At 43.2% G+C, this 13,052-nt stretch overlaps 1 protein-coding gene across 3 annotated transcripts in view; it reads right to left on the minus strand.

Annotated features, from left to right (window-relative positions):
- MAF (MAF bZIP transcription factor) overlaps positions 1 to 13,052 on the minus strand; it is a 184,573-nt gene that overhangs the window by 165,211 nt on the left and 6,310 nt on the right. For 2 of the 3 annotated variants that reach the window (XM_063168065.1, XM_063168064.1), the window contains exon 2: positions 6,858 to 6,923. The exons of the other annotated variant lie outside the window; for it this stretch is intronic. In XM_063168065.1, the coding sequence (XP_063024135.1) occupies positions 6,890 to 6,923 (34 nt within the window). In that variant the 3' untranslated portion in view covers positions 6,858 to 6,889. The remainder of the gene's footprint in view (positions 1 to 6,857; positions 6,924 to 13,052) is intronic. 3 annotated transcript variants of the gene reach the window in all.

The following is a 13,052-nucleotide window of genomic DNA, read 5'->3' on the forward strand; positions in this document are numbered from 1 at the left end:
AATAACAAAAAAGGATAGGGAGAAGCATCATTGATGTAAACCATGAAATAAATAATATATGTCAACTTTTATGTTTCTTGCCTTTGATCTGGGTACAGCTGACATTAAGTTCAGGAACTGATACCTTTTTAGCTGAGAAGACACAAGATGTCAAGTTATATTTTTTAGTGCAAGGCCAACACATGAAAACAAAGCTAAAGGAGTTGAAGAAATGAACATAACAAAAAACACAGAGATTATCTCTTGTCGTGGGAAAGAAAATGATGGGAGTTTCCATGGAAGCTGAGTGGTTAATATAATGCTGTCTTCACTTTGCCACTCTCTCCTTATTAGAATATAATTTGGGTCCAAGTAATATGGAAAGAGTTTGTTCCTGTGCACAGCAAGGGAGTGCCATGGGTAGAGCTTCTGCAGAATGAGGACTACAAATGTACTGACGAGCTGATTCCTCATTCCCTGCCTGCCTCCTGTTTTAACTCTCTTGTAAAGACGTTTGAAAGTGGAAGCTGTTTGGAAGCGCACATAAAAGCATCCATTAAAAGGCATTACATTACAGCTCCATTGGATCCTGCCCAAGTGATCCAGAGGCAAGCTGGAGCATCACCACAGATCCCAGGGAGGCTACTCCTGCCTTGGCTTTGGTGGCACCAAGTAAATCTGGTCTTTGTTTTACTTTCTTGCTTGCTTTTTTACTAGCACCAGCCCTCTGGTATGGGACTAAGCCCAGAGCCTCTCCATCAGCTCCCCCATGCTCCTGAGCATTTACACCAGGTAATAGGAAGCAGAATTTGGCCCTAGGTGTGTACACTGGAGCTGCAATTGGGTTAGTAGGTTGTTCCTATCCACACTTCCAGCTGTTGCTGCTTAAAACCACAGCCAGAAGATCGCAGAAATGCAGAAGTGCCACCTCTGATTTTCTCCTCTTTAAAACGTGCACCTCTCCCCAGGGAAATCGCCCTTCCTCTGGGAGACTCAGGATGTGCTGCCATGCACCCCTCTCCTTGACAGCCTGGGCCCGTTAAGCTTTCCATGCCTTCACACCCCATTTCCTAATTTAGCTGGGCCTGAATCTTGGTGCTGCTCGGGGCTGTGCTGCAGCAGAAGGGCCGGGGAGCGCGGCTCTGCCGTCAATAACCCGGCACAAAGGCCCTGCACAAGCCCAGCCGAGATTTAATTACCTATCACTGCTAACAAAAGCTCTCTTTATTTTGATTAACTTTGAGGGAACAAGGTTCCCCACCATCAGAGTATGTTTAAGTAATTACGCAGTACAGACTAATATGCCTGAAAACACAAAAAGAGGGGGAATAGGGAGAGGGGAGAGAAGAAAGGGAAGATATGAGCTCAGCCTTACTTCCCAATTTAAACTAGGAATGACCTCAGGGTCAATTTTTCAGAGTATCTCAGATCAATTCAATTCTCACCTCCGCTGCCTACCTGCTAGCAAATGAACTTACTGTGCCTTCCAATAGACAGAAATGACTAAAAGGAAATCGCATTTAGCTGCATCTGAATAACCATGGTTATTAGATGATGCGTGCAGAGGAAAAATTACCATTTTCCTTCTCCTTCTCCTCCTTGTGATTGTCATTCTCACCTCACTGGTGATTAAGATGTAGGATGCTCTCGCAGATTGTTAATTAGGTGTTAATATCTGCAAGGGGCCACAGCAAGCTCCTACACCTGAGGTCATTTCTCAGAAGTCAGGCTGTCTCCGGTGACAATACCTGTAATTCCCATAGCTAGTTTGATTCCCACTCAACAGCTGGAGCTAGTGTTTCTTTCATGTCTGGTTTCATTTCCTATCTGAAATTATATGAGTGCTAATATCTTTATTATCTTTCCCATAGAAGTGCAATGCTGGAGCATGGCACAGCGTGTTGTTCATAGGCTTTCTTTTCTTTTTCTTTTTTTTTTCTCGCAGCATTTTCAAAACATTTCAAGCAAAAATCTTTATAGTTAGCAAATTTACAGCTGAGGACTCCATTATGGTTGGGGAGGGGTAGAAGGTAGGAGGGAAACAATAATAATTTGGGGATGGAAGAAAAGAAAAGCTGCACAAGTGCTGAATGATAATGGCTCGAACCTTGGGAAAAAAAGGTAATGGCAGGAAGGGGAGGAATTACAAGGACAGTGTGACCTCTGCATGCCTTGCAGGTGCACAGGAGCTCTTCTGTACATAGAGGTATTAAAGCTATATTGTCTTTAAGAGAGAGATGGGGCACATAACTGATTTTGCCTACATTTTGGCACGTTCAAAATCAGGGTAAAGTTATGTGTGATTCAGAAAATGTCCAGCTCCCGAAGCACCTGATCTTTGTAATCCAGGCCCAGTGAACTCAGGAGAGTAAATTCCCATCCCAGTAGAAATGGTGTGTGGGACCTGGGCAACACCAGTGATTTCTCATCCCAGAGTATGAAGTAAGGTAAATGACAAGGACTTCAATAAACCAGTTTTCATTAAAGGGCTTCAAGGAACATTACAGCTATTTTTTAACTCCCACAAAAGCCTAGAAGGTAAGAATTAATTATCTAGGTTTATAACTGTGTAAACTGAGATATAAAGAGATCAACGGTAACAGACCTTTAGAAGAAACCTCAGATAACAAGTTTAAAGTGCTCCAGTATTTTGCTGAATCTAGAATCAAATAAGTGGGTCAAAGTCTCACAAGTGAGTCAGACTGTGACTCCCAACTCCCGTTTTCTTCACTCTCTAAACATTGTGACTATATGTGGAGCCTGAGAAGTAATTTTATATGTGGGATGTTAAATCAGTACTTTTCCTGTCTCATCAATCTCCTGTATTTTGGTACAGTGCGAATCATTTGGTAAGTGGCACAAATTAGAAAACCCAGGAGAGATGTTAAAAATATAACTGGGGTTTTGTTTTTTTTTTTTAGCACTTAAAATCCTTTATTAGAACTACACAACAGCAAGAATGACGTCACCAGAAAATATTTTAGAGCTTACTTTAAACACAGGGAAAAATATTAAATTGACTTGCCTGGGAATTTTAGGGGAGTAAAAGTTGTTACATATGGAATATACTTTCTCTTCACTCATAAAGATTTGAGACATTTTCATACTTCAAATTCACAGGAATGAGCTAGAAAGGCATTTGAGGCATAGTAAAATCCTGCTTTTTATAAACACTCAAGAACTTATTTTTTACCTATGTAAAATGATCTGTAAATTGTACTAAATATGTTTGGGGAGAGGAAAGGGAGGGGGAGAGGTTACTCTGAATTTTTTAATCAAGAATAACGTATTGCAACCCATTTGATAAAAAAATATTCTCATTTAGGCTTAACAGAGCACATCTGCTTGAAAAATACATACAAGGCTCCCATTGACTGCTGTGGGAAGTTTGCCAATAATATTTCATGGAAGTTATCTTGCTATCAGCCTCGGAAAATAAAGACATTTTACAGGGAGTGTTAATTCAACAACGTAAAGTTAAAAATAACTTGCTCATGCACAAAGAAATTTGATTGTTTTTACAGTTCTTAGCTTTAATTTTCAATTTTATCAGATGTACAGTCTAGGAATAAAAACAAGATCTAATTTCCAGTGAAGTTGGGTAGTTTGATATCCCAGGCCACGGCCATGAAAAGAGAAATGATGTCATGAACAGACAGACTCAACTGCACATCAAAAATACACGTGAATACTATGAGAATGCAAAAGGTCTTATACAAAACACAAATCTTTTTCAAAAATGCATGTGCAAATGCAGGAATAGCAGTGAAAAGTAAGTAAATGTGTATTTTCAGAGCACCATGATTTCCCCTGTGTGAAAAGTCTTGGAGGCAAACTGGAAAAGGAACAGAAAATACATTTCTGTTCTTTACTGCTCCTTATTCTCCCCTTAGTTCAGGTCTCATCCATATGGGGAAATTAGGAAATAAACTATACTGCAGCGCTAGTCATTGCCGGGGTGGACACTCCTACTCTAGAATAAGAGTGGATTTTCCTGGGTAATTTATTATATTTTGAAAGCAGCTTAGCTGTAGTAGGGAAGGGGGAATTCCACCCTTACTCCCAAATAAGAACATCCATCCTGGGAATTCACAGCTCAGCTACCTCCATATAAGTTCAGATTTTGCTTTTTATTTTACAACCACCCCTGTAGATATTCCTTTGTGGTGGAAGTGTGGGGCCCAGGAATTAAAGGGTGATTTTACCAAAGGCTTCAGTGGGACCAGAAGTCCACCCAGGATATTTCCTCTCACCTGGGATGTAGGTAGGATGCAATTTAGGGTCCATCATTGCCTCATCCTGCCCTTGGAGCTCTAAAAAGGTCATTCAGAGCCTCTTTGAAAACTGAAACATTGTTACACACAGCGATAAAAAAACCAACAAATTTTTTCTTCCCTTTTTTAGAAAAAAACCTGGCTACATTTTTTTATGTCAAAAGTAAATTCTACTTTCCAACATCATCATGCTGATCAGGAAATACAGGGATATTCCATGACATTGGAGGATGGAAAAGCTTTCCTGCACCAAATAAAATACACTGAAGCACAGTGAAACACACCTGGGGTTATGTATGTATTGTAAGGGATGTTAGCTGGTGCTGCTGGAATAAGACAAAACACAATCTTTGCAAAATAACTGTTGCTGTGTAAAACAGCACAATGGACCCTTAGTGGTATTTTATGGGGTAGCTACTAATTTTGTTGCTGGTATAAGAGTGTATAAACACAAAATTCATCCTGCAGTGCTTCCTCTGAAAGCTGTCAGAAGTGGGAGGACATGGAGTGACACCAGTCCTGGCCTCCACCACCCCTACTGCTGCCTGACCTGCCAGGGACATCATGGTGAGAACCTCTTAACCAGCAACCACCAAATATTCCTGTCACAGTCATTAAATAAACGGCCCTGAAATCCTTCAAGTTTGCCAGAAATAACATAATTCCTTCAAAGGAGCCAAGTTAGTAAGTCAGACCATGGAGACTACTGTCCACTACTATAAATGTACAGTCTTAAATTCCCCCAACCAAGCCAGCTCCATGAATATCAAGTGAGCTCTCCTCCAGACAGCGTGGAGGATCGGAGTTTTCATATCTAAGCTTATTATTCCTAATATCACAGAGACACTTCCCTGAATTGTCCTTCTCCTGCCCAAATTCCCCATCTGACCAGATGTCTTTCTCTCTCTTGCTTTCACCTGTCAATCATGTTCACAGCTGAAATTTGATTTCTCTCCCAACAGTAACCTTAGATGAAATATTACCATAGGGGTCAGAACTGCCTGAACCTTGCCGTAAAAGTTTGTTAACTCTTCCAAGACCCAAGAGCTATTTGCTTAAAACTAACAGATTTTGCTGCTGGTTGTTTTGTGGGGTTTTTTTGTCTACAATATGGGAAAATATAACCACAAAAAGTGAAGGAAGACACAAGGAATTGTCCCAGAGAGCAGCAGGCTAAGCAAGTCTTGAGATCACAAGTGTCGATAAGGGAAAAACATTTCCTTTTTTATTATATGGATAAAAATAAATATCACTAATTTGTATAAATCTAATAGTCACATATATGAATTACAGGAAGCATGGCAGATTTTCCTATGGGATCATTGAAATTAGAAATGTTTCCCCAAGAGCAAGCTGATGAAACAAGTGCTGCACCTTTGCTATTAAAATACACACTTCATGTATTTACTTCAGCTGATAGCAACTTGGCTGTATTCTTGCAAAAAAAGCATATTGCACTCTGAGTTTTCACAAAAAACGCGAGTGAGCTGGCTTCCCTCTCATTTACAGTGGTGAAAAACAGAAAAAAAAAAATGCAATGCAGGCAAAACCCTATCCAGGGTGTTCCTCAGGGAAGTAAGAGGAGCATCAGGCTTAAAATGAAGGTCCTGTAGTGCTCCTTGAGAAATCTATTCCTACAACCCATACACCTTTAAAACCTTCTCTCAGTTCCATTAATGTACAGGCTACAGCACCAGTTACACCCTCCCCATCCTCACTTAAATTTTAAATAATAAATCTGTTACTTAAATTTATTTTCAAAATTAACAAAGAAATTTATTAATTTATTATTTACATTTCTTTTAAAAGATAAAAATTAAATCTATTATTTAAACAAGCTTAATTCCATGAGCTAATAAAATTCAGCTCTTTTTAACAGCACTTAACCGTTGATCAAAGCGTGGCAGGCTGCACGGCAGGCTGTGTTCTTAACTAAAATAGGAGGTTTCATAAAAAAAATTCACACAGGAATCTGTCATTGCAACCTTGGTGCTCATTTAACCCACTTAGTATTTTTATAGTCAAGGTCAATAAAAGTCAGATTCCATGAAAGAAAAAAAATAAAGTGCCTGTTTGAGTCTAGCAGGGGAAGGGATTGAAAGTTTTAATTCCCACATTTTCATTAGCAGCATATTTTTTAGTCAATGTTGACAGATTGAATGAACATGAATTTCCAGAGGAAAGCAGTTCTGTGAATTAAACTCTATTGTAATTTGTAAGTACTGAAGTCATCTAACACAGACTCATGATTTTCATCAAGATCTGAGGGAGATCTTCAGAAGACCCATCCTTAAATCCCCGTAGCTGATGTCTGAACGCCAGCATTTGAAGAAAAAGAAAGAAAACATTTGCAAAGCATTATATATGAGGTGTGGGACACGAGAGAGCTGCCTGGCTGACAAAAGTACAAAGCCCCATCATTACAAGTGGTTCTTGTAGGCACCTGAAATCAGCCTCGCCCAAAAGCCCAGGAAACTGCACCACAGCCTGTCAGCGGCTCCCCGGGGCTGAGCAGAAAGCACCGTCTTAGCAGCAGAAAACAAAGCAGAGAAATCACCACCCCTGCTGAAATATGGCAAATTGCTAATGAAAAGGAAAACATACCTTTTATTTTTGACCTCAGGTAACAGGGATTTTCACATCACCGTTGTAGATGATTCTCTCGGGTACCTAATTTAGTAAATATATTAAAATAAACTATTATTAAAAGGAATATTTAACATCATAAAGCCTGTCTGTTGTGCCACTATGGTACAGAATAGGACCTTTTATATGCAAATCCTAAATTAAATTTAGAAAGTCTCTTGTACTGTTTATTAATTCTGGCTGAGTGAAGAAGAAATGAACACAGTTTGAAGTGAAACATTTCTAGTTCACATATTTAGTATTTACTTCACATTAATAACAGCAGATTCTTACTGACAAATTACCTTAAGAACACGTATTTTTTGCCTCACCAGTGAATATCAGTTTCTAATATCTGAAAGTGTGTAGCTTTCTGTATTTCTTTCTTAATGATTGTTATTAGCTGCACTAATGTAATTGGCAAAATAATAATCAATTTTTGTACACAGTCCATTATTTTCAAGACAGTAGTTTAATAACAAAAGCAGAGCTGTCATTTCCCCCTGCAGTTACTCACACTGTACAAATTCATCCTGTCAACACATATTTAAAACCTAATTAAAAAAAAAAATCAACATAGAGTGAATCTTAGTACAATAAGTGAGATAAGTCAGCGAGTCAATCCACATTTCTTAAATATGGATATTTTGTTGTGTCCCTTACAATCAACTTTCCCTCCCTGAGTGTGCATGCACAGACACACACATGTATTTCCTATGAAGTGCCTGCAGGAATGTTTGAGCTCCGTGCATTTATTGGAACCGTGCAGCATAATCAGAGCAAGGATAAACCACAAGCCCGATCGACTTGAATTAAAAAAAAAAGGCAAGACAAACTGTAGGCTCTTTTCCAGCATTTTGATTCCAGATTAGCTCTGCAGCTCTGAAAACAAAAGTGGGCAGCACATTTAGAGCCAGCTGAATAATCCCTGTCCCACATCCCACCCAAGGCTCCCCACTCAAAAGAACCCACGCCTCTTTGAAAGGACCCACTGACCACCGAAAAATATGTTACCTTATTGTTTTAGTTTGATTTTTTTCTTTCAGGTTTGGAGTTTGTTGTTTTGTTTTTTGAGGTTTTTTTGAGAAACGGGATGGTGCTTAGATAAATGCAATGCTTGGCACCTGGCCCGGGATCTCTAAAAGCAAATGACTCCTGTGGACCTTTGGTGTCATTTTTCTCAGGACGACCTCTCCTTTCATGCCAATCGGTTAATTCATCCTGTTATTAATGCAGGGGGCTGAGAGGAACAGGTACTCAGGCCTCACACCTGAGGAGCATCTAGAAACTGATGTGGTCAGCCTGCTTTCAGTCTTTGCTGTGCCCATCCCTGCCCTAAACCCACAACCATGCCCAGCACAGCACACCTGGAACACCAACCCTCCTCCACCGACAAGGTGCATTGCTTCACTTAGCAGCTTTATTTAACTATCAGTTTATTAATAAGGAAAGAGTCAAAGACAGTAAGAGAGCGTGAAGGCAACCAGAGACACTAAGCAGATTTATTAATTTAAGAAGCCTGATCACTTTCCTTCATTTTATCTGACAGAGTTGGTGTAAGACAGTTATACTTCAATAAGTTCTCTACACTATACTGTGCTATTTTAAAAGGATTTCACAATAAAGGAAGCTGAAAGACTGTGCACAGTCTGGAGACCGTATCTGGTGTGACATGAATATAGTATTTTAACCAGATTTAATCTTACAGTATTCCCTCCTCTACAATGACTTTGCAGGAGGAAACCCTACAGAAAGGAAAATCTGTTCATCCTACACCACAGAACACTGAATCGCATTGCAGACTCCGGCAGCTCTTCCTACATATTAAAATGCTTTCATCAGGGAGTTTGGAAGCAGTCAAGCTGAGGGGAAGGGGTAGGAAAGTAAAAAAAAAATACTAGGTCTTGTTAGGTTCAATTTTGGGATCATTTTTATTGTCACGGCTCTCAGTGCTTGAGGGAGCAGGGGCTGTTTGCAGTGGACACACCTCAGCTTTGGGAGACAATACCAACACCCTGATCCCATCCCCTTCAGCAGTGATATCCCACTGCCAAGGCCTTGGCAAGAAGTTTTGTTTCAAAATTGGAGAAGCAGGGCTCAGGCTGCACGAAATCTGCCTGCTTTCTTACAGAAGAGGGCTTTAAGCTTAATCATATACACATTCCGAGGCACATCCACACAGACTTGTGAAACTCAGCCTCGGCAAACGCCGTTCCCCGCACTTGAGATTCTTTAAAAGCCATGAAATGTAAATCCTGCCTGCTCCCATTCTTGCTCCCTGCAGAGAACTCAAAGCCTGATCCAAAAAGTCATTTTAAAAGATCTCTTTGATTGCCGTTGGGTTTAGATTTGTCTCTGTGTGCGCACAGGTATGAAGGAAAAAGAAAGGAAGAAAAGGGGGAAAATTCAAGAACTGGGGGGGAAAAAAAGGGAAGAAATAGAAAAAGGAAAGGAAAAATAAGAAAGAAAAAGAAAAAGAATGAGAGAGAGAAAAAGGAAAACGAGAAAAAGGGAGAGGGGAAAGGGAAAGGGAAAGGGAAAGGGAAAGGGAAAGGGAAAGGGAAAGGGAAAGGGAAAGGGAAAGGGAAAGGGAAAGGGAAAGGGAAAGGGGGAAGAGAAGGGAAAAGGAAAGAAAAAAAGAAAAAGAAAAAGAAAAAGAAAAAGAAAAAGAAAAAGAAAAAGAAAAAGAAAAAGAAAAAGAAAAAGAAAAAGAAAAAGAAAAAGAAAAAGAAAAAGAAAAAGAAAAAGAAAAAGAAAAAGAAAAAGAAAAAGAAAAATTGGAAATACTGTGACCAAAGCCGAGGGAAGTGCTCTGTTGACATACCTAGGGCCGGGCGGCCCGTGGGAGCCGCCGGGTGACAACCGGAGCTCCGCTCTGGATGCGCGGCCAGACGGATCCATAGTTCCGCCCAGACTCCCCTTTTGTTGCAGGGATGGGATTTAGAGAGAAACAAACAAGAAACAAACAAACAGCGGATGCTGTCCTCACCTTCCTGCCCCTCCCGGGCGGCGGGGCCTGTCCCCCGCACCTGGCTGCGGCGGGACCCGCGGCTGGGCGGCCGCTGCAGCCCTCGGGGGCTGTGCCCGGGGACAGGGACTGGGCCAGGGACCAGGACTATAGCGGGGACAGGGGCTGTGCCGGGGGTCAAGGCTGTGCCGGGGGCGAGGGCTGTGCCCGGGAGTTGTGCCAGGCCGAGGCTGTGCCGGGGCCGGGGGCTATGCCGGGGCCGGGGACTGTGTCCGGGTCGAGACTGTGCCGGGGACAGGGCTGTGCCCGGGATCAGAACTGTGCCTGGACCGGGGGCTGTGCCCGGGATCAGAACTGTGCCTGGACCGGGGGCTGTGCCCGGGATCAGAACTGTGCCTGGACCGGGGGCTGTGCCCGGGATCAGAACTGTGCCTGGACCGGGGGCTGTGCCGGGGACAGGGCTTTGCCTGGGGTCAGAGCGGTGCCCGGGCCGGGAGCTGTGCCCGCTGTGTCCCTGGACGTGCCGGCCTGGCCGGGCCGGGCTGGGCTGAGGGCAGCCCCCAGGGGGCCCGGCCGCCCCCCAAGCGACCCCGCCGGCCGCGGCCCCGGTGCCGTGAGGGACGGGGAGGGGCCGCATCCCTGCACAGACAGCCCCGGCCCGGGGCGATCAGGAGCTGCTGGAAGCAGGGAGGTGAAAATCCGTGCCAGAACCTTCCCCAGGGCTGCTGCTCCCCCGGCCGGGTGGCGGCAGGGAGGCAAAGGCGTGTGGGCTCCGAGCTCTGCCGACACCCCGCTGTCCCCACACCCTGCCGCCTTTCGGGGACACCCAGATTTAATGGAAAGCCCAAGGACTGAATGTCAGAGAGATGCCAGAGCTTTCGCTGGAACAGGGTGTTGAGGCTCAACGCCTCCGTCCACAGCCATCGGCATCTCTGCTGTATCAGGACAAGCTGGGGCAGCATTGCTCAGGACTGTGGGTCTTTATGAATTAACAATTGAGAGCAGCACCCAGGGACACTCCAACCTCTACCCCCGCTGGAAACTTGAGGACACTGCTCGATTTGTTATTTACTGGGGATTTTTTTTCTGCGTGAAGGAGAAACACCAGTTCTAGAAAACTTCTCCTCTGGCTTTGATTCCTTCCATGTAAAGTGTTGCATTGAGATGCATTACAAAACAGCGACATTTATTAATTGGGAAAAAAAGCAAATCATGTCACAAAGTCCACAGGGCTTCAAAACAAGCAAGGAGAGAGGCAGGGCAAGTTCTGTCCTCGTCACTCACTGCACCACGATTACAGGCCTGCACGCTTCACTGTGTGTCGCAAGTGACACAGTTTTAAAAGCCAGAATTTGGAGGGAAAAAAGTGGGTGCAGCAATAGTGAACGAAAACGATCGTTTCAGAGAGCGCTGAAATACAGGCAGCGTGCATCGAGGGCACTGAGATGTTGTCACACTGTGCCGGGTCAAGCCGATACGGTGATAGATAGCTCGGGATGGAGCTGCCTGTCTGCCAACTACAGCCTCGCAGATCCCTGGCCTCTTGCTTTTCACTTGATAACTTAAGTCATATCCTGGACTATTTTTGCATTGTGTTGGCTTAGAGCTCACAAATCTGAATGCACTCAGCCCTCAGAGTGACAAATGTTATTCTCGGTCCTCCCCCGCAATTTCAGGCAGTCAAGAATTAGATGCAGCAGAGTGTACAGTATTTTAATCTATTGATTTGTACCTGCTATGCCCAAAAAAAAATTCATTAGAGGAGCCTTAAAATTATGAAGTGGTTCAGTGCTCAGCTCCTTCCTGAAAAGACGAGGTCTTTCTTGGCCGCTCACCTCTGCCACGTTCTGGGGTGTGCTACATCATGTTATTCATACTGAGACCTGCACTTAAAACAGAGATCTGAAGCATTTGGTTACAGACTCTGTGTGTGTGTATTCTGTTCAAGCAGGATTGGTTTTTGTCAGAGCTGAGCAAACAAAATCTATCCCGCTCTCCATAGCTACCCCCGGAATGCCCAAGCCTCATGGCAGCCGCTCACAACGCAGCGGTTCGGAAAGAGGGAGGGAAAAAAGTGTATTAAAAAAACCTTAATTCCTAACATTGAAGTATGTAGGATTTATTTTTTTTTTCCTGCATGAAATTTTAAATTCAGCTATCTGAACAGGTGTCAGAAACAGTGGGTCCATTTAGCTCCTCTGATGATCGGAGTAATAAATATAGAGGATTTCCTTTCAACACAGCACATGCTGAAATGACACCAATGTAGTTCTGGCATCTGAGCAGATAATTCTGATATATGCATCATTTCCTCCCTAAATCCAGGAAGCAGCTACACTCTCTATCTGATATTAGTATATTATGTCAAATAGAAATTGGTATTAAAATTATGAATGATTCTAGATCAAGAACTTCCTACACACTACGCAGAGGGAGGGGGAGGAAACAGCTGCATAAAAGCTTTCGGAAGGGAAAAGAAAAAAGAGCTGGGAAAGTTCATTTTTTAAACTAAAAATTTGCTGCCATGTTTCGCGTGGGGGGAGTTTTGAGTTTTCAAGTGACATTTTGATTCAGCGCTGGAGTTTTTGTTTTAAAAGGGTGATGAAGACTTTCTAATAAATAGAAGCTCTCCCCGCTCAGTTTGCAAACGGGCACTTCTCGCTGCATGCCTAGGGAGAAATAATTCAGGAAATAAATATGCACTGGTGTGACTGGGATATTTCCCTGCCTTCTCCCATCTTTTTTTTTTTAGGATTCAGTCCAGGATGACATTTTTTCAAGCCGGGAAAATGCTGTAGCAGAACCAAAAAAATACTCTCGGCCGCTGCTCAGCAGAAGCCTGGAGGCAGGGCAGGAGAGGGTTACGTTTTGTTTTAGGGGGTGGAAATTAACAAAGCTTAGGAGCAAGGTGGGCTGGGGAGGGAGGAGGGGGCTGAGCCTCAGTGCACACCATTTCCCAGCCAGCAAAGGGCCGCTGTCCACGCACGTATCTCCCGGCACCGGTCACATGAAAGTTCTTTGTAATGTAGTTAATAAATGGAAAGGCACTACAGGACTATGGGAAAAATAGGATGTTGTTAGTGATGGGCAGATTAAGACCACACACACCTTTTGACACCCAATTGCCTGGCCCGGGCAGCATTCCACCCGGTTTTTACCTGTGGGAGAACAGTGGGATCCTGCTCCCCTTTGAAATCCCCAGGATT

This window comes from Melospiza melodia, chromosome 13 (genome assembly GCF_035770615.1).
Source record: "Melospiza melodia melodia isolate bMelMel2 chromosome 13, bMelMel2.pri, whole genome shotgun sequence".
Classification (NCBI taxonomy): domain Eukaryota; kingdom Metazoa; phylum Chordata; class Aves; order Passeriformes; family Passerellidae; genus Melospiza; species Melospiza melodia.